The sequence below is a fragment of the Schistocerca serialis genome, chromosome 9, assembly GCF_023864345.2.
Source record: "Schistocerca serialis cubense isolate TAMUIC-IGC-003099 chromosome 9, iqSchSeri2.2, whole genome shotgun sequence".
Classification (NCBI taxonomy): Eukaryota; Metazoa; Arthropoda; class Insecta; order Orthoptera; family Acrididae; genus Schistocerca; species Schistocerca serialis.
In genome coordinates this window covers 311,117,695-311,139,273 of record NC_064646.1, presented here as the reverse complement: position 1 = coordinate 311,139,273, position 21,579 = coordinate 311,117,695, and the positions used below count along the sequence as shown (strand labels likewise).

The 21,579-nt window shown below is 44.4% G+C and overlaps 1 protein-coding gene across 1 annotated transcript; it reads right to left on the bottom strand.

Moving 5' to 3' along the window:
- Positions 1 to 1,889: 1,889 nt before the first annotated feature.
- Positions 1,890 to 21,052, bottom strand: LOC126419575 (trypsin delta-like). The gene is made up of 3 exons (XM_050086762.1): positions 20,814 to 21,052; positions 4,984 to 5,395; positions 1,890 to 2,288 (listed from the first exon to the last, which is right to left on the bottom strand). Exons 1-3 carry the CDS (start codon positions 21,050 to 21,052, stop codon positions 1,890 to 1,892), a joined length of 1,050 nt encoding a protein of 349 aa, XP_049942719.1.
- Positions 21,053 to 21,579: the final 527 nt, after the last annotated feature.

Below are 21,579 nucleotides of genomic sequence, written 5' to 3'. Positions count from 1 at the left end.
TAGGACATCATGACATGCAAACCTGCAACAGGTAGTAGCTATACATTTGTTTCACTTCTAGGATATTTAAGAATGTCTTCACTTTCATGTAACAATGTTTATACTTCTGTTTTCACTCTGCAGTAACTGTAAGATGTTATGAACAATCTCTCCGAAAATTATCATTTATTGCTGCCTTTAGAGAATAACTGGCGAAGTTGGTTTGTTGAACTGAAGTAAACTTTTCAGCTTGCTCGTGTGCCACATTAGCGATAATTCCTTTGATGACGAATTTACTCTACACATGTATTTGATGATTTGTGGATTTTGAGTTTATTCTTTTTTTGCTAACGTTTTGTATTTGATATCTTTTCTCTGTTAAAATTAGCAGTACATTGACTTCAATGCATTTATCTGGAAAATTGAGGGTACATCATGTTTTATTTTCCTGCAATCATATCATCTGTTATTTGAAGGAACCTTTTTCATGTTTTCTGATATCTTGGTTTTGACGAACACAGAACTTCAAAATTACAATGCCATTACGTTTTCTTTGTTAAGTGTCTATAGAGTAATAGGTGAGATAGGACATTAATTGTGTGAAGTTGTGCTCCGACTGACGTATCTTTGATTTATTCTCCGCACTCAGCATCAGCCTAAAAACGGTAGCAGGTTGCTGCAGAAAGACATTCTCCTTCTCCTCTTGTGAACCTAGGATCACACACAGTGTGATACTGTTTTCTTATCTCTAATGCCGGTATTAAAGTCTCCTCGAACTAGTACACTGGTGATGACTTGACTGTGCTTTGAACGATTCGAGACATATTTACTTACACCTTGCATATAAGAGACTGTTGTAGCCAATATTTGTCATGAGGAAAAAACGAAGCACCAGAAAATAATTACTGTAGATTAATGAAATATCGGGAATACATTTGAGTATGTGACATATTTAGGTGATCAATACTGCTAAGCCACAGGTGAATATAAGCACGAGGTAATCCGTTGCAGGCCGGCCGGGGGGACCGATCGGTTCTAGGCGTTACAGTCTGTAACCGCGCGACCACTACGGTCGCCGGTTAGAATCCTGCTTGGGGCATGGATGTGTGTGATGTCCTTAGGTTAGTTAGGTTTAAGTACTTCTAAGTTCTAGGGGACTGATGGGCTCATAAGCTAAGTCCCATAGCGCTCAGAGTCATTTGAACCATTTTTTTAATCCGTTGCAAATGTGAAATGTAGGTACATTAATAACTGGTTTACGAGCCAGAATGCTGACTGCAAGCATACTAGCGTGCATGTGCTCTATTGTACAAGTGTCGATTCTCAACTTGTGGGATGAAGATCCATGCCTGTTGCAATTGGTTGATCAGTACAGGTACGGTTAATGCTAGTTGAGGATGTCACTGGAGTTGCCTTCCAATGATATCCCATGTGTACTCGTTTGGAGATTTGGTGGTCGACCAGGTCAAGGCTACATGTCGACACAGTACAGAGCATGTCGGGTTACAACAGTGGTATGTGGGAGGGTTTCATCCTTGTGGAAATCACCCCGTGAAATGCTGTTCACGAATGGCAGCAGAAGAGGTCGAATCACCGGAGTGATGTACAAATTTGCAGTTCTGATGCGTGAGATAACCACGAGAGTGCTCCTGTTTTCATGTGAAATCGCAACGCAGTCCTCAGCAAAATTCCCGTTTTGTTTGTTGCATTTACTTCAGCAGTGATAACCAATTATAAAGACTATGTCAAATAAATGCTCATAGGGTCCTCTACTGTATACTCGCCAATAATGAAAAAATTTATAATTGGTATTGTTATTTATTTGTGAAAGTTCATCTTGTATACAACAGGAACATTCTTGTGAAAACGTGCAGATGCACATTGCAGAGAGCAGCTGGACCCAGAAAGCCTTAGACACCTGCTGCAGAGCGGATCCAGGAGCGCAGGTTCCCGACGTTGGCGTAGACGCCGGGGCTGGCCTCGCAGGGGCTGACCCCCCAGGAGACGATGCCCACCTGCGTGCTGCCGCTGACCAGGGGGCCGCCCGAGTCTCCGCTGCACACGCTCTGGCCCGCGCTGCCGGCGCACACCATGCGGGCCGTCACGGTGTTCACGTTGGCGAAGATGCTCTGGCAGGTGGAGCGCGCCACGATGCTGATGTCCAGCTTCTGCAGGTTGCTCGGGGCCGGGCCGTTCGTGTACGTGGATCCCCAGCCAGTGACGGTCACGGCCAGGCCTCCGGCGGGGTCGTAGCCGTCGGATGGGAGGCTGACGGCCTGGGCGTTCGTACCGAGCAGGGATCCAGACACCTGGAGCAGGAGAGGAAGCAATTCTTATTTGTGTCTGAATGACGGCTATATAATTCTGAGCATGGTACAGGATCTTACTGTAGAATTATCCACTGCATGCTTCTTTCATTCGTAGCTGGAATGATAATGTGGGAACTGTCTAGAAACTGCTGTAAATGTGGTGCCGATCGCTTATGATATCTGTCTGATTGTAACGATGTAGGCAGTCAGACAGATATGTTGTCTAATAGATGTATGGATTCTCTAAATTCATTGTATTACATCTCAGCCTACAGACTTCCATCGACTAGAGTAGTTTGGCTTCTTCAAACAATTTTCATTTACATTTATACCAGTTATAGTTTACAAAAATGCTGAGTCCTATGATCCTAGCAGTGTGTGTCTCAGTTCTTTAATTTCGTTTTTCAGTAAGCCATAAATGATATGTTTCCAAAATACTGCAGTAGTGTTATCAAATAGGTCACAATATCGAAATATTCGTTATTTAAGCAACAAATACGCTGCCATGATACTCTACGACCTAATATAAATCAATTATTCACCCGCCGGCCGCAGTGTCGGAGCGCTTCTAGGCGCTTCAGTCCGGAACCGCGCTACTGCTATGGTCGCAGTTTCGAATCCTGCCTTAGGCATGGGTGTGTGTGATGTCCTTATGGTAGTTAGGTTTAAGTAGTTCTAAGTTCTAGGGGACTGATGACCTCAGATGTTAAGTCCCATAGTGCTCAGTGCCATTTGAACCATTTTTTGAAATATTCGCCTTGGCTACTTATAACAGCTCGTGTTATATCTGTTTATTCTTATGTAGTAGTGTTTGGCGTTATAATGAAACGATGTCACTCTCTTCGCAGGACTACCTATTCTCTTTTAATCAATTACAGGTAACCTATTGTAACTGAGTTGCCATTCTCCACTGAAAGTGGAATATTTGTCTATGATCTCTAACATTTCCCATGAATAATCAAACGATAATAGTTTTTGCAGACAGCACCATAGCCATCCGATACTCTTGGAAGTACTAACCGTGCTATCCAATTAATTACATACATTTAGAATGTAAGTTGTCTATTACGCTTTCTTCGTGTGTATCTGAATTTGCTTAACTATATGTTGACCTACTGGTTTCTGGGACAGGAAAGTCGATTGCACATATGATGCACTGTTGCACAATCCGAATCGTGCATTGGATACATATACGTACTTTATAATCTATCAGTCTTTAAAATTTTCCGGTCTCATTATTTCTGTATTCTCTTTACATCTTATATCCTTAATTACGTATTTCACCTTATCACAGACGCACACAAAACTGATCATCCGAATCTGGCAAGTAGGTCGCTACACACAGCTGCTTAGCTTCTTAATGACGACATTGTGTAGCATTTTAAATGGTTCAAATGGCTCTGAGCACTATGGGACTCAACTGCTGAGGTCATTAGTCCCCTAGAACTTAGAACTAGTTAAACCTAACTAACCTAAGGACATCACAAACATCCATGCCCGAGGCAGGATTCGAACCTGCGACCGTAGCGGTCTTGCGGTTCCAGACTGTAGCGCCTTTAACCGCACGGCCACTTCGGCCGGCCGGCATTTTAAATGCTTTTGTAAATAGCTTGTTTATATGTTTGTGTGTTGGCAGCGCTATAGACTGTATTAATATCGCTGGCAGCTCTCTGAGCCCTCAGCAAGAGATTCTGTGGTTGGACGGACTAGCAGTTAGCAAGCGGATAGAGAAGTATTTGGACATGATGTTCTCGGTGGAGACTCAGTGTTGGTAGGACATGCATTGTAAAATGATGATGGATGTAGTTGGTAATGTTTGGTTTGGGGATTATTGAGAACTAAATAGTTTTGGGAACTAGATGTCACATGAATATGGTCAAATCTTCTAAATACATTGTTTGCTTTTCAAGAAAATTTTTCTTATGCTAACCATATGCCTCCTAGTAGGTAGAGTCTATAGTAGTTAGCTGGCTGTAGTTGCTGCTTACTGAAATTGCTGTACTTCGCGTTATGAAGATAATCTGTTGGCGAAGTGACTTATGAAAAAGTATAGGTTATTGCTAGGATTTCTTGCATTCTTCTATGTTAATTATTTGAAGTCATGTTATCACTGTATAGCAGTGACATTGCATTGAGCTATTATATTGTGAGCAATAAATGAATAGGTTAAGTTTGAGTTGTCTTTGTCACGGAAAATTATGTAGGTCAGTGTTTTAAATGAGAGAAATAAGTAAAGACTTAGAAGTTTCACATACCAAGTCTCAAACATAACAATACATAGCATAGTTATTTGTTATCAACATTCAGTGCTATTTCATGCTGGTGAAAATATGTTACGAATACAATGGAATGGAATTTCATCAGTGTTTCGTAGAGTAGTGTTTAATATAGCATAACAAAAATCTTTGGACTTGTTCATACAAGTGAAAAATATAAAGTGCCTGCTGACTTCAAGTTTGAAGCGAAACTGCACGCCCTTTCCAGCTCACTTAGTCAGGTTCTCCTAAATCAAACAAAAAATGGAAAGGCATATGGCACCAAAACATACTGATCATATTCTAACGTGGCGTTTTGATCATCTTGTGCTTGAAGACGGTGTTACCTTCCACACAGCACATTCTTTTCGGATTCCCCACAATAATAGGAGAAGACGTAAAAATAGGCCTTACGTGAAATTCCTGAACGAGTTACTCACCTGAACGACGGCAACGTCGTAGTCCACCGTATCACTGTCGTACGATGCGTGCATGTAGCCAGAGGAGGCCCTCAGTACGGTACCACCGCTTCCACGAATAGACGATCCGGCTCTGAAAGTCATCAGAAGGAGGCTCATACCGTCCACACAGTGAGCGGCCGTCAGCGCCCACGTGGAGCTGATGATGGAGGCTCCGCAGATGTGCGAACCGCCATACTGGAAGGACAGCTGCCACGGGTAGTTGGCGATGTTGGCGTTGCTTCCTCCGATGATGCGGCTGTTGCCCCTGCTCCAGAGCCTGGTGCGGGCCGGCAAGGCCGCGGCAGAGCCGAGCAGACACACGAACAAGAGGGCGAGGCGCTGCATTCTGGAGGCGGTGGCTGCAGGCTGCTGGGATCGCACCCTATTTATACTGTAATACGTGCAAAGTCAGAAATAATTGGTAGTCTCTTATCAGCGTTCGGGAATTCTCGCTCATTGAGAAAAAGTTCATAGTGCTGTTTTATCGAGCGAGATAAGTTGCCACACAGGTTTTTCCTGTGGTGTTGCAACAGACACTTACAAGTGGTTGAGATAATTAGTTCTAATTATTCAATTTTTTCCTTCAATTGAACGTAATGCACGGAAAATAACTGGTGACTGGTTTCCGTGATGCAAGATTTAAGGATTGAAGTTTTGTTCAAAGACGACTGCACAACAATAGATGGATACTTTAGAAAATGCATTTTAATCATCAACTGTTTTATTTGACCTATATCTCTCCTACAGGTTTCGGTCATAGACCATCATCACTTGACGTAAAGGAAAACAAACCGGTTAAAACATCTTATTTTCGTTTGAAGCTGGTACACAATCAAGACTGTTAGAGTGAAACCTGCTTGGTTTCAAGTATTATTCACCCAAGATTTGAGAAGGAGAGCACGTAGCGACTTGCAACGGAATTTACACATAATTTCAGGCTACGAAATCTTTTTCTCGCTGGCAACAAAAGACAAAAGCAAAACTGTTTATGCCTTGCTACTTTTCCGCTGTTCATGCAGTAAAAATACCGCATGAGGCATTTTCTACTTTTTTACTACCAACTGCATTCGCGAGACGTTTTTCCGGCAGTATCCACATATATCGTCGAATGGATCTACAATACTATATCATTTTACGACACATATTTCAGGAGATATGATGTCATAAACAGTGAGATACCGACAAACTGCCGCATTGCGCATGACGTTTAAATTTATTACAACGTCACTACTGATTCCATTCGCAACACACGTTGCAGACAGTATCCACTTATGACGCTGAATTTACTTACAAATTTGTGCCATTGTACGACACATAGTTCAGTAGAAATGTCGTCATAAAAACGAAGCACTATACCAGATTCTGAAAGGTACAGGCGTAGCCGCACAGTTATAAATACCTTTTTTCTCTGCTAGTAATAGGCATTTTTAAACGATAGTGCCGCAATAAATCATTATTATGTATAAATGATTAGCACACATGACACATGAACAATTATGGGTCTTGAATTTAGGCGAAAAGAAGTGTCACATGTTGAGTGAAAAGATTAATTAGCTTCATAGGACACGTCGTGAGTTATCAAGAATTTGGTAATTGGTTAAGTCATCGAAGCGTCAGGGCTAAAAATTGTTGTGGATAAGTACACTGACGTGGGCATAGCTTGCGTTAACAACGCAGACACGTAGAGTCTTGCACAGGATAAATTGGCATGGTGAGCTGCAGCAGACGAGTTTCCTAACTGATGTTCGCAACAAGAGGTGACTACTGCATGATGCAGGTATCTCAATTTACCGCTTTCAATATTTCATGCCTTACATGTAGAGAAGCAATTATACCACGTTACTTCCTAACATATTAGTTAAACCGTAAATTGTACATCATGGTCAAATTATCCGAAAGACCTGAATTACGTTTCTCCCGATTTGCAAACAGCCCACACAACGTAACTGCCTTGCAGGTCTTCTAACTTGCTTTTGGCACAGACGCTCGACTGTATGAAACGGTTCCCGCTAGTGAGCACTAGAAAACACTGATTTGTGTGGCAGTTAACTCCAGATGTAAATTAATTCCGCGATACTACAAATATCAGGAAACACCTGAGACAGTCCTTAACACTTCTAAATTCAAATTTAATTGGCATTCTAAACTATTATCACTCTCATTAGTATTTGACACAAATAATGCCAGCAACTCTTAAGACATAAATTATTCCGTCATTCCTACTCAAAACTACACTCTCTTGCGAATAAGAGATTCTCAACAATATCTCGGCTCCCAAATACATGAAGTATTCTTGCTCTCTAAACGGTTTTTCAACCATCTATTAACAGTCGTTCACTAAGCCACCGATTTTGCGTAAAATGAGTACTGAACTAAGTAGCCACAAAAACAACGAGCTCTATCAAAACAAAAGCATCAAAAATTTATCACTTGTGATTCCACAATCTTCGTGATGGCACGTCGCTCTATGTGCTGTTCGAAAATTACTTATCGCACTTATTTAATACAAAGTATCATTAAAAATGGAAGTTATTAATGAGCAGATAGCTGTACATACGTCTTCACTTTAAGTGACATGTTAAATAGTTTTCTTCTGGAAATGCATAGAGACCCAATACTAAGTAAAATATTCGTTCCTGACGGAGATTCGTCCACAGCACTGACCGTCATTGCTGTCTAGCTTTCTAGAGACGCAATATAATACATTTTTAGACAGTATCAGTTAGCAGACCTGAACTTTAAATTACATGACGAAAGTTTTTGTAGTGGATCGCGGCAGTTGTCCGGAAACTGTTTTCCCTGGTAACTAACCACAAAACATGTTAAATATCGTTTGTTTCCCACTTAACAGACATGAAACGACGTATTATATGTGCTGGATGACGATTCGAACCCAGCGCCTAATCCGACTGTTACGCAAGCACAGTAAAATTCCAGATACTGAATTTTCTCAGCAGTAGCGAGATGTTTGGAACTGCAGTGGCGAGGCCATTAATAACTTCGGTCTTCCCAGCATTCGAACCAGGCACCTATCTTCGTTGTTTTCTAGGCAAGAGTGGACATTACATATAGGTTTCTTTCACGAGAAGCGAGATGTGCGCTTGTTTGAACTATAAGTGACGTGAGAAGACTAGAGTGATGACTGGGAATCGAGCCTCACACATATCGTCGTTGAGTACACACGAAGACACCTTAATTACCGAATTATTTTTCACCTGTTGCTAGGAGTGTCATGTGTGAACTTGAAACGATATGTCGAAGAGATATGAGTCTGTTTGTGGGTCGAAACCGTCGCATGTCGTCATTGAAAATAAATATAAGGATGTTAAAAATCTAAATAAATATCGATGAACGTTTAGGAGCGCTAGGAGTGTCATGTGTGAACTTGAAACGATATGTCGAAGAGATCTGAGTCTGTTTGTGGGTCTAAACCGTCGCATGTCGTCATTGAAAATAAATATAAGGATGTTAAAAATCTAAATAAATATCGATGAACGTTTAGGAGCGCTCAGGCTAAATCCTGAAAGGAGTTATGAAAATTTCTGTGTCGAACCAGAATTCCGGCCATGACACGTTGAGAACTTTCATTGTGTGGAACCAGGAACAAACAACGAATTGATGGCATTATGTCGTCACGAACAGATCAATTCCTGTGAAACCAGAACAAATGTATGCTGGATCACACGCTGAAATAAAAGATACAATAAATGCATTGCGCGTCATATGGCAGTGGATTCGATAACTAAAACAAAGGTCATGGATTAAGAAAGTTACTGGTAGCAGAGTTTCTACATGCTACCTATTACGCCTCTGTCGTGGCCCAGCGTAACCCGTAATCGGTAGCGAAGGGAGATAAAGTTTAGTGTGAATTCGGAATTACAGTGGTGTTATATGTTCTTCATTTGAAATAATAAGGGGTAAACAAGATCTACCAGCGCGTATTAAAAACTTTCGCATGGAGTGGGAATTGAACCCTGACCCTACAGATATTAACCTAGTATCAAACCCCACCTTTCTTTACTGGGAGACGCTGGTCAACACCACGCAGGTGGAGCAAAGAGGGCAGGAGTCGAGGAGTCCAAATCTTGGCCACGATGGCTCCCCCATACCTGACAGCGAGTCACTCTGTTATTTTCGTGAAATGTTTTCTTTTCCTCTGTTTTGTAATATGCCAAACAGAAGATCACGTCCGCGCAGGATCTATCTCAGCTGAGCTACGGTTTTGAAGCTGCTCTTCACTATGGATTGTGTTCCACTTTATTTCGCAATATATTACAAGTCATCCAGTACACCAATTTCCCTACGCTTGTTAGCCGAAACATAAGCTTCGAGCTCCCGCTCTGCATCCACCACACGACAGAAGAAATAAGGGCTTGAGAACTTTTAACATTTCAGTGCGTCAGCATTCGTGAATAATTTAATGGTTATAAATAATTCGCCTCGATTGCAAATAGAAACCGGATGTTGACCTAGGTTGCGGCGCGGATAACCACGCCTTCTTCGGAACACACTAAAACTACAACCTTTTTAGGCAGTTTGTAGTTTTAGTGTGTTCCGAAGAAGGGGTGGTTATCCGTGCCGCAACATAGGTCAACATCCGGTTTGTATTTGCAATCGAGGCGGATTATTTACAACCATTAGAAATAAGGCGATCACTTCTTCTGGTTAAAAGAAATTTTGACACACGGAATAGAATAGAATAGAATAGAATAAAATATAATAGGAAGTACGACGTCTTCTGTCGTGAGTATAAAGTTTTCCTCCGAGATTGCTTTAATTCACCATGAGATGCTTCTGATATGAGAATACATTTCAGTGTAGTTTCCCGTTTCCTTAAAACTAAAATTAAAAATATAAAATAAAGAGGTAAAAATAGCATATGACAAAGAAAAGAGTTTAACGAGAATTAGCTATTTTGTTTTAGAATTTAGGACCCGTTATATTAACTTTCCACGCCATCTTTCACATATTTACCAATAAAAAATTAGAAGCCTTTCTTATAGTCTCTCGTCTTTGATATGTCATGATGTTGAAGGAAAAAGTTCATGCGGTAATTATCTTTCATTATGTTTTTTGCAGTCAAGAGGTAATGTAATGTTTGGCCTTTTAACCACTTTATGGCGTTTCCTCTTGTAAATACACTCCTGGAAATGGAAAAAAGAACACATTGACACCGGTGTGTCAGACCCACCATACTTGCTCCGGACACTGCGAGAGGGCTGTACAAGCAATGATCACACGCACGGCACAGCGGACACACCAGGAACCGCGGTGTTGGCCGTCGAATGGCGCTAACTGCGCAGCATTTGTGCACCGCCGCCGTCAGTGTCAGCCAGTTTGCCGTGGCATACGGAGCTCCATCGCAGTCTTTAACACTGGTAGCATGCCGCGACAGCGTGGACGTGAACCGTATGTGCAGTTGACGGACTTTGAGCGAGGGCGTATAGTGGGCATGCGGGAGGCCGGGTGGACGTACCGCCGAATTGCTCAACACGTGGGGCGTGAGGTCTCCACAGTACATCGATGTTGTCGCCAGTGGTCGGCGGAAGGTGCACGTGCCCGTCGACCTGGGACCGGACCGCAGCGACGCACGGATGCACGCCAAGACCGTAGGATCCTACGCAGTGCCGTAGGGGACCGCACCGCCACTTCCCAGCAAATTAGGGACACTGTTGCTCCTGGGGTATCGGCGAGGACCATTCGCAGCCGTCTCCATGAAGCTGGGCTACGGTCCCGCACACCGTTAGGCCGTCTTCTGCTCACGCCCCAACATCGTGCAGCCTGCCTCCAGTGGTGTCGCGACAGGCGTGAATGGAGGGACGAATGGAGACGTGTCGTCTTCAGCGATGAGAGTCGCTTCTGCCTTGGTGCCAATGATGGTCGTATGCGTGTTTGGCGCCGTGCAGGTGAGCGCCACAATCAGGACTGCATACGACCGAGGCACACACGGCCAACACCCGGTATCATGGTGTGGGGAGCGATCTCCTACACTGGCCGTACACCACTGGTGATCGTCGAGGGGACACTGAATAGTGCACGGTACATCCAAACCGTCATCGAACCCATCGTTCTACCATTCCTAGACCGGCAAGGGAACTTGCTGTTCCAACAGGAGAATGCACGTCCGCATGTATCCCGTGCCACCCAACGTGCTCTAGAAGGTGTAAGTCAACTACCCTGGCCAGCAAGATCTCCGGATCTGTCCCCCATTGAGCATGTTTAGGACTGGATGAAGCGTCGTCTCACGCGGTCTGCACGTCCAGCACGAACGCTGGTCCAACTGAGGCGCCAGATGGAAATGGCATGGCAAGCCATTCCACAGGACTACATCCAGCATCTCTACGATCGTCTCCATGGGAGAATAGCAGCCTGCATTGCTGCGAAAGGTGGATATACACTGTACTAGTGCCGACATTGTGCATGCTCTGTTGCCTGTGTCTATGTGCCTGTGGTTCTGTCAGTGTGATCATGTGATGTATCTGACCCCAGGAATGTGTCAATAAAGTTTCCCCTTCCTGGGACAATGAATTCACGGTGTTCTTATTTCAATTTCCAGGAGTGTAGATTAGTCACCTCACTAGGATTCAAAATTCGGCCGGCCAGATACTTAGGGCTCCTCTTCCTGTTATCATGCCTGAGATTTGTCAGATAAGTCGCCAGATGTCCTTCACTTGAGTGCACAAAAGCCTACGTTGTTCGCTGTCTTGTTGGTCACAATTCTCACACGTTGGCGAATCACCCAGATGGATTGCATGAAGTTTCGCTTTCGTTGCTACTTTCCTGTTTACTACCCCGTATCAGGCTGGCGGTTTTCACTTTTGTCGATAATTGAGGGGTGCTGATATTTTTCCAGATGACCTCATAACTGTAGTGCGGGTATTTCTTTTCAGCCACACTTCTGTTTTTGTTTTCATTAATTTTATGTAGATGTTCTTAGCTTCTACCGTATTGTGGTTCGAATATATCTGAGTTCGAATAAAAATTGTTGAAAATGATGAAAACCAATGGGGACGTGCCGTACATCTGAGGGTGAATTCAAGTCGTCGGGTGTAAATTCGCCTAATAAGAGGGACGTTAGGCTCGTGAGTGTGTTCTCCCTCAGCTTGTATGTGGAACACACGAATAAAACTTGTGACGTGGTATGGGTAAAACCTGTGACTTCATGTTCAGTTCTGCGAAGGCTGTTATTTGGATGTCGTACACGTCTTTTCACAATATGTTCTTTGTTGCTGGTTCTCGCGCTGCAAAGGGTTTTCCTATATAAGACTTATAGTCGATACCTAGAACTTGAGTGTAAATGATCACATTGATGTCTGCCGTGTTTTTGATTTACTTTAGCTTAGCTTCGCACATGAAATAAGTTGATGATCTGCAGTGATCTCTCCACGTCACTGTAACTGGTGATAACGAGACGTACATCATCTGCGTATGTCTTACATATGATATTTTGGCAGGGGCTAGATGGCAACGGCAAATAAGACTATCGACATTGGAAAACCTTGCCGCATCGAACTCGTTAACGCAAGTTGTCAGATTGTTTGACCATTAATCATGATTTTCGATCTCCTGTTCTCCAAAATTCTAGCAGTGATGTTGACAAAACAGTGGGGAAAATCCAGGGCGCTCACTGTTTTGGGAAGGTACTGGTGGCTCATCCTATCAAAAGCCAGCAGCTTAATATTTTTGTGCTTTCTAAAAGACAGTAAATCTTTAACCAATTTGTTCATGAATAGTACATATTGGATATAAACAAAGACATAGACGAATAAATATATGCTGCTACCGTTTTTCGTGTAACTGCGAAGTACATTTGGCCTGACGTGATTAATAGAAAACTGTGGAGTACTTTTAGCCTGACATGATTAATAGAAGTCGGCCACTTTGACCTCCAGTAACTCATATAGTATTCAAGTTACACGACTGTAATTCACACGATTTAGGTTTACACTAACAGCTTTCTAAAGACACTTCGATCGACAAAATCGGATGAACCATTTAGATTTTGGAAATTCGTTGCTGGGTGTTACTTGTATAACGTCCGCCCCAATAACTGAATGGTAAGCGCCACGGACTGCCGTCCTAAGGGGCCTGGGTTCGATTCCCAGCGGGGTGGGGGATTTTCTCCGCTCAAGGACTGGGTGCTGTGTTGTCTTCATCATCATTTTATCCCCATACGCCGTGCCGCTCGCCCAATATGGCGTCGAATGTAATAAAACCTGCTCCAAGGCGGCCGGACCTGCCCGTAAGGGGCCTCCCAACCAATGATGCCAAACGCTCATTTGCATTTGTATAATTTAGAGTCAGATACTAAACCTTAAACTAATAAAGATATTGAAAATCTGATTACACCATCAGAGTCGTCGTTCAAATAATCGCAATGTACATGTAAGGTATCATGATTCCTGTAGCTATTATTGATTTCTACATGAACTGTGAAATGTCTGCCATTATGGTTTCACAAAGTCCGCCATGTTTGACACTCCCGGCATACAAATCTCCTTCATCGGCACAAAGCACAGACCTCGTCACAACGTCCACATGGAATTCCCAGCCACGCGGTCGGCCTCGCCCACGCGCTGGATCTGCCCCTCTTGCCCCGGCTAACGTTCGGCACCACGAGACCGCACCGAGCCGCGGCCCGCCGAGAGGCCACGCTGTAACTGCGAAGTTAGAATATTTTCAGGCCGCCACAACTCTCCCGTTACCTCACAGACGTGAATTACGCTGTCGTTGCAGTGATAAGTTACCATAAATGGTTGCATACGTATACCTACAGAATCAGCTCCTTTTTACCAGCTATTATGCCTGACTGCTCTCCTTTAACTCTGAAAATTGAGCGAATAGCAAGTGTAGAGGAGCATACCGCATGAGGTGAACATCAAATTCTTCCATCTTTCCGACTCAACATTTAAAAAATGGCAAAAATAAGCGACGTAAGACTTTCTAGGAAAGAAAAGAGAACAACAGCAATAGTAATATTCTAGTAAGAATTACTTAAGTGAAGCACGTTCCAACACTCAGGTGATGATTAGAAAAAGTTTCCTTTCCATTCTACTCAAAATCTACAGTACGAACTCAGAGATTTCTTAAACGGCGCTACTGAATTTCGCTCTGGTTCTTTTCGGCTGCATTACAGAAGGGTAAATACTAAAGACTTGACAAAGAAATTCTGTGATATTTACATGTCTCTGGTTTACCAACAACATGAACCTATTTTTAGATGGCTCTCAAAACATTTCTCTACTTGTGCCACCCAAATCTTGATAGGCGTCTGGACTACCAGACATCAGCTTGGGGACTTGTTTCATTCATAGCACATACAGAACACATCACTAAATGCCATCGATTCTAACTGATAAATATAATGATCTGGATGTGTATAATACCATAGAAACATCGTAAATATCAGAAAAGTATCCTGAGATTTATGTGATTGTGTTATTATGTGTTTGTACGTGTGACTGTGTAATGAAGATATAACGGTTTCATCATTATTGTCAAAGATGAAAGCTTTAAGTAAATTGTTTGGAATGAACCGTTACTATGGTAAGGTTAGTTCAGCCATATTTCTTGCGTTGTAAAAAATCTAAATCGGCCAATATTTCGGTTTTTTGCAGTTTTACAAAGAAACATATCATGCAAGGTATGGCATGTGCTTCGCAAGTGAGGCGTGACCACAACTGGAAAAGTTCATACAGCATGAATTAACAGTTTAAAGTAAACAACTTTCAATTGTTAGTTATTGTACACACATTCGTACTCAAGAATTACTGGGGATACATATCTACTGCCATCTTACTGCATCACATACAAGTTCTTCATTTTACCAGAAGCTGATGGACTTGTAATCCGCCAAATGTCATGATTTTTCCGCTTTTTGAGGCAATATAATCATCAGATGTAAATTGAGAAATTTTGTAAAAGGATGTTAGATATGTAATCCATTAAGTTTTTTTTAAATTTATTTTTCCTTTAAGAAAATGTACGTGATATGCGAACGTTAGTTTTGACCTCTGTGTGATAGAACATCAACCTCATCTTATCTTCAGCCATTGTTTTGTGGTCACGTATAATCCACATAAAATGAACATGAATCAAAGTGCAACACCTATCCATTCAAACTACTGGTCAGTAAAGTTCAGAGCAATGAAAAAATATTGCAGTGAACTGGCTGCTAATTCAAATAACTGCTGGTCAGTAAAATACGAAATAGTGAAAACAATTGCAGCAAACTGGTCCTTAAACCTATCATAAAATAGTGACTGTTCTTTCAGTTGACAGCATGCGTTGCGATATGTTTTGCAAGTATCTATAGATCTAACATGTTAAAATTACCTGACGTTGTCAGTGTCGTGGGAGGCGATGTTTAAATATACTGTTGCAGTCTCCTTTATGAGGAGTTTCCATTTTCCAAGATCGCAGGGAAGCGTACCGCAATTACTAGTTCGGCCACTTACATGCCCATCTTCAGATCACATAATAGAAAGCTGTGTCTATATCGACTCCTGAAGCAAGACAAATTTTGACAATCGTGCTTACAATTCCAAAGTCAAAAAATCGAATTTGAAACTGTAAATATGATTGTGACGAAGTGCCGTCTTTCAGCAGTCAACGTACACACCGCATTCTATTGGGTGATCTTAAAATGGCCATTTTACTGCTTGAAACTAGATATCGATGTATCCTTCCTTGCGATCAGGGCAAATAGAAAGTTGTCGTTAGGAAGACTAGAACACAATATTTATCATAATTACAAAAAATTAATTCCGTTTCAATTGTAATCGTATTTACAGCACAACAATTCACATTTAAGTTCGTTAAGTCATATTATTCCGTTTGAAGCTTTCTTCAAGAGACGTCCTTTGAACTTAACCTTTTGTGGTATTTGGCAAACGGCGGTAAAAGACTGAATGGAAGTATGAGCTGTATTTAACTGTGTCATTTAGTATGCCAAATAATTATTTATGACATAAAAGACTTAAATAAATCATTATTTGTAAGAAAAAAACATACTCGAGTTTTAGAGATTGTCTCTATGCAGTGTGCGTTTAATAGTATAATTTACTGTGCGTTACTTACTTAATTCAGACTGAACAGCAAATAAGCTCTATCAGTATGCACTACTAATAAAATGTTTTGGAAGTTAGGCAACAATTACTGGTAGTGTATGGATAATCTCCTACACTGCAGCAGCACCACGACTTCGTCAACTGGTCGAGCGGTTTTAGGCGCTACAGTCTGGAACCACGAGGGTGCACGTTCGAATCCTGCCTCGGGCATGGATGTGTGTGATGCCCTTAGGTTAGTTAGGTTTAAGTAGTTCTAAGTTCTAGGAAACTGATGACTTCAGATCTTAAGTTCAATAGCGCTTAGAGCCTTTTTTTTTTTTTTTTTTTTTTTAAACTTCGTCAATTCTCGCGACCGTGACCTCAAGCTTCCGAAATAATTCGGCAAATGGCTGTAAGGATGCTAGCTGGCATGTCTGTTTATCGTTATGGTATTGCTCTACTTAGCGACCAAAATTTTTTGCAGTTATAAGGAGCTGATTAATAATATCAGCAGATTTTTTACTGGTCTTGGATATGTCTAACACTTTAGGGGTTGAAATTAAGCAGTTTTGTTCATCTACCAGTGATAAGCCTTCTTTACGACTTTTTTTCCCCAAAGCTAAAACGGAAAATAGTTATTGACATAACATTACTAATTAAAAAAATAATTTATGAGAAATGCACGGACAATTTGCGTAGGGGGTAGTGGGGGTGCACAGTAATGTGATAACCTATTACTCTTATCACCTCCACAACGAAGCGGAAATCTGCTGAGGAAGATATTATATCATCTACAGAAAAATGTAAGCATACGGCAGTGACTGTGTCGCTGCAATTCACTTTGGAGGTGTGGCAGTGGGACTTGTAGTTGCGTACCACCCTCTGACGGTGACAGTACTACATGAGTCAGGCAGAAAAATTTAGCCTAACGTGGGCAGGTAGGGTGGGAAAGTATTGGACGTAGAATGGGGGCTAGTCCCGCCAAACGATGCATCCGTGGTGGGCGTGCCAGGCCTATCTTTAGCCATGGTCGGAATCCGATTCCTGTATGGTGGTTAGAGGAACCGGATGTCGATGCCAGCGGCGTGGAAGTGTGGTCCCAACGTGGCGTAACCCATGGACGGTGTCCCGCAAGGCATCCACTTTCTCATAGAGCCGCCGCGCGTTGTTGCGTATGGTCGTCTTGATGGGGACGATATCCGCTTTCTCGTGGAGAGTGACAATTCTCTTGAGTGGCAGGGTGTGCAGGCTCCACCTGAGCACCTTGTTCTGCAGGCGCTGCAGCGTCCGCATCCTGGCGACACTAATCGTGGCCCATGCAGCAGATCCATATGTGAGGGCAAGCAGGATAACTGTTCGGTAAATGCGGAGCTTGGTATGCAGGTTAAGTTCCCTACTGTGGAAGAGTGGGTACAAAGCCCTGGTTAGCTTTTGCCCTTTGTTGGTTACATACTCCGCATGACAGTGGAAGAGCAACTTGTGGTCAATGTGGACCCCGGGATAGGTGGTTGTTGGGGACCAGGGCATCTGCTCACCTGCAATCGAAATATTGCGGCGGATGACTGGGCGCCGTTTCGTGAAGTAGACTGCCGTAGTTTTGGCGGCATTGAGAACTATTTTGTTTGTCCGGCACCAGGTGATGGTGGCGTCCACCTGTCTCTGGAGGTGGGCGACGACACCGTCAGTAATGCGGCCAGTGGTGTATAGTGCTGTGTCGTCAGCATATTGTGCAAGATGGCACTCGGGGATGACCGGCGTATCATTTACATAGATATTAAAAGGATGGAAGATAGCACCGATCCTTGCGGAGTGCCTGCCGACAATTGGCGAATGCCAGAACCTATTCCCCGTTGAGCCACTAGGAAAGTCCTACCATGGAGGAAGTCATCCACGATCATGACATAAATATCCTTTATAGGGTTCTGTGTCAGCATCTTGTGTATGAAGTTGTCTTGCCAGCCCACAAGACCGCTACGGTCGCAGGTTCGAATCCTGCCTCGGGCATGGATGTTTGTGATGCCCTTAGGTTAGTTAGGTTTAACTAGTTCTAAGTTCTAGGGGACTAATGACCTCAGCAGTTGAGTCCCATAGTGCTCAGAGCCATTTGAACCATTTTGTCTTGCCAGATCTTGTCGTAGGCGTTTATCAAGTCCATAAAAACGGCAGCTGTCGACTTGGCAGTGTTGAAGCCTTTACTGATGTGTTCAGTGATCCATAGGAGCTGAAGTTCGGTAGAGAGGTGCGAAGTGAATCCAAACAGTTCAGGACGGAACGTCCCAGCTGCCGCAAGAGGTTGGGAAAGTCGGTGAAGGATCACAGATTCAAGGACCTTCGCCATAGTATTTAGGAGGCTGATGGGCCTGTTGTTGGTGGGGACCGTAGGGTCCTTGAACCTCTTGGGGATCGCAATCAGCTTGGCTTGTTTCCACTGAGGGGGGAAAAGGCCAGACGTGAGACAACAGTTTAAAATCTTTGTGAACAAGATGAGTGGTGTGCGGGGAAGGTGGCGAAGATGTTCATTTAAAATTCCGTTCAATCCAGGAGCCGACCGGCCTCGTTTTCGTCGAAGGGTGAGCTGAATTTCTGCCAAGGACTTAAGAAGGGGAGCTAACTGGGGTGGGCGGTAGCGGAAAGCAGCAACAGCTGTCAGGACTTCATGTTCTTCCTGTAGTTCGTTCGGAGAAAGGTTCTGGACAACAGGATGGTTTTTGGCCGCAAACGCATCTGCCAGCGTTTCCACAATTTGGAGGGTATCATACGACAAGCCTGCTGCCATGCAAATAGGATGGGCAGTCGTTGGCATAGAACGCCGGAGGGTGCGAATGACAGCCCAGTCAAATTTTTGGTGGAGTAGCAAAGCGGACATCCTGTCCTCCCATTGTTCGGACCTCCAGTCAGTGAACCGGTGGCTGAATTCGCGCTGGAGGCGTCTCATTTGGCGTTTGTCCTGAGGGTCACGAAACTGCTTCCACCGCCGGCGGTAGCGGTTCTTTTGCACCTTCAGCTCTCGTAACAGAGGGGGCAAGTCGTCCAGGGGTATTAAATTCCGAGGTGCAGTGGAGGTGGAGAGTTTCACTGCTTTCTGTATTTTGGCGGTAAGATAATCCACAGCACGGATTATATTGGCCGGTGTTGTCAAATCGAGGTCGTGTCGAGTGGTGTTATTAAATACCCTGGCAAACTTGTCCCATTTGGTTAGGGTCGCAGTGGAACGAACATCAAATGAAAGGACAGCATTGGTGAGTTGCAAGACTACTGGCTCATGGTCAGAGGCCAGTTCATGGAGAACTTCCATTGAAAACTGAGCGGTGATGTTTTTGAAGATGGCCACATCCAGAACGTCTAGCTGGCAGTTAGTACAGACTGGGATATGGGTAGGTTCGTGGAGGCCATAGACCAATTGTACTAAAGTATCCTCCAGGTCAAAGAGGAGCCAGCGTTTGGGGTTGGAGATGCGAGAATGTCAAGCTGGGTGCTTGGCATTGAGATCCGCCCCAATGATGAGCCTGTTGAAGGATGACAATGTGCGGAGGTCTGCTTCCAGCAGTGGTTTGTTTGGGCTCAGATACGCTGCTGCAAAGGTAATGGCACGAAGGCGTGTGGAGATGGTAACCGCTGTGGCCTCATGTGTTCCATTGGCTGGAGAGTTTCTTGGGTATGGACAAGAGCTTTGTTGAGCAACACAGCTGTGCCTCCAACACGGCGGTCGAGGCGGTCAGAGCGATAACACACCATGTTGGGAAGGCAGAAATCGTCTGCCTGTTTGAGGTGTGTTTCTGTGAGCAGTAAAACATCCACACAACGGCCATGGAGGAAGTTGTTCAATTCGGTCTTCATCCGTTTTATGCCATTAGCATTAAAAATGCAGGTGACAAGATCCCGAGGGGGCTGGTGGTAGTGTGGAGGTCCATTCGCCATTACAACAATATTTGACTAAGCCCTTCCATTAGGGCGATCACCTTGGAGAGCCCGTCATCCGACTGACGGATTTTTTGTGCAGTGTCACGAATAACAGCCCGGATGTGGGGTTTCGTGAAAAAGGAGATGACCTGGAGGATTTCACGCATGTCCGCCGAAAGGACGCATCAGTCTCCACCACTGGGGCAGGGTCCCAGGTGGTCTGCTTGCCCCCACGGCGCGCAGGAGCAGGTGTAGTAGTAGGCAGAGAGGGGGTAGGGGCAGAGGGCTGAGACAGAACCACTGATGGAGTGGAGGGAGCCGCAGCTGGCTCCTGTAGTTGATGAGCAGTGGGAGCCATCACAGAAGACAGACAATGAGGAGGAGACCGGGCAGCAGCAGCAAAGGATGTCGTGGGATTCTGGGCCGGAAGGGGCACAGGAGCCACCGAACCATCTGGTGCCTGTGACTGGTACCAGAGTGGCTGCTGAGGAGAGTGCACCAGGCTGACCCCGCAAAACAGGGTAGTTGGTCATGTCCCGTAGCGGTGGGGGAGGTCGATTTGTTCTTGGTTTCTTTTTGGGTGGACGAGAAGACTTCAGTGCCTTCTGGTAAACAGGGCACCCCCTCTAGGATGCCATGTGGTGGGGATCATGCGTCGTTCCCAAACATCTGGCACAGATAGGTTTCTCCAAAGCAGGGAGTGTGCAGTTCTCCACTAAGTGTGGGCCAGCACACTTAACACACCGCAACGGCAGGGAGCAGTAATTCCCAGTATGTCGTAAACGTTGGCATTTGCGACACATGGCTGGCCCGTTGCGGCCCTCGTACGATTCAGTCCGGACTTTCGTGTACAGAAGATACCGGATTTGGTAAATCCGCTCTATGTCCTTCCTGCGGGAAAGGGAGACGACGTGGGTAGGGCAGGGGATCAATGCCCTGGTCTCAGGATTCCTCTTGCTGTACTGGTGGACCAAAGGATCTTCCGAATCGAGTCGAAGCAGTTCCTCCTTGACCTCCTCTGCCATAACCTCTGGTGGCAAGTCCTCGATGACGATTTTGGTGCGGCGATTACCCAACGTCTGGTGGGTAAAGTAAGGCATCGCCTTTGATTTTACGAAATCGAGAATGGTAAGATAGTCGTTCCTACTGTCAAGCAGGTATTTCACGTGATCTTTTTGGTAAACAGCTCTCAATTGGCCGACAATGAGCCGCTGGAGCTCAGTGTTCAGTTTCGTGTAGTTAGTGACATTATATATCACAATGGGGGGGGGGGGGGTATCCTCTCTTTCTTCAGAGGGCTTGACGGGATCTCTTGAGAAGGAGGGTCGGGAGCATGAGTAGTTTCCTCATCCACAGGACCATCCGGTGCGGCGTCCCCCGGCAGGGGGGTATCGGTACACGATCCGCTGCCACCACAGCCCGCGTGGGCGGAGGGGCGTCTGGAGCGACGGCCAGAGGACTTTCTGACTGGGTCAGGGTGTCCAGAAGACTCGCCACGGTAGCGGGACGGCGTAGAAAGAGGTGCAGGTACAGCCGGGTGGTGGTCAGACAGAGCCGATGTGGATTCAATGCCGGTGCTATCCAGTATTCCAACGCTGTTAACGCGGAATTATTCTTTTGTTCAGAG

Excerpts from the sequence above, each read along its gene's own strand:
- LOC126419575 (XM_050086762.1), bottom strand. The coding sequence starts at position 21,052 with ATGCCTTACTTTACCCACCAGACGTTGGGTAATCGCCGCACCAAAATC. Across the intron at positions 5,396-20,813 it reads GAGCGGATTTACCAAATCCG|TATAAATAGGGTGCGATCCC; the intron begins GTATCTTCTGTA and ends CACGTATTACAG. Across the intron at positions 2,289-4,983 it reads ACGACGTTGCCGTCGTTCAG|GTGTCTGGATCCCTGCTCGG; the intron begins GTGAGTAACTCG and ends CTCCTGCTCCAG.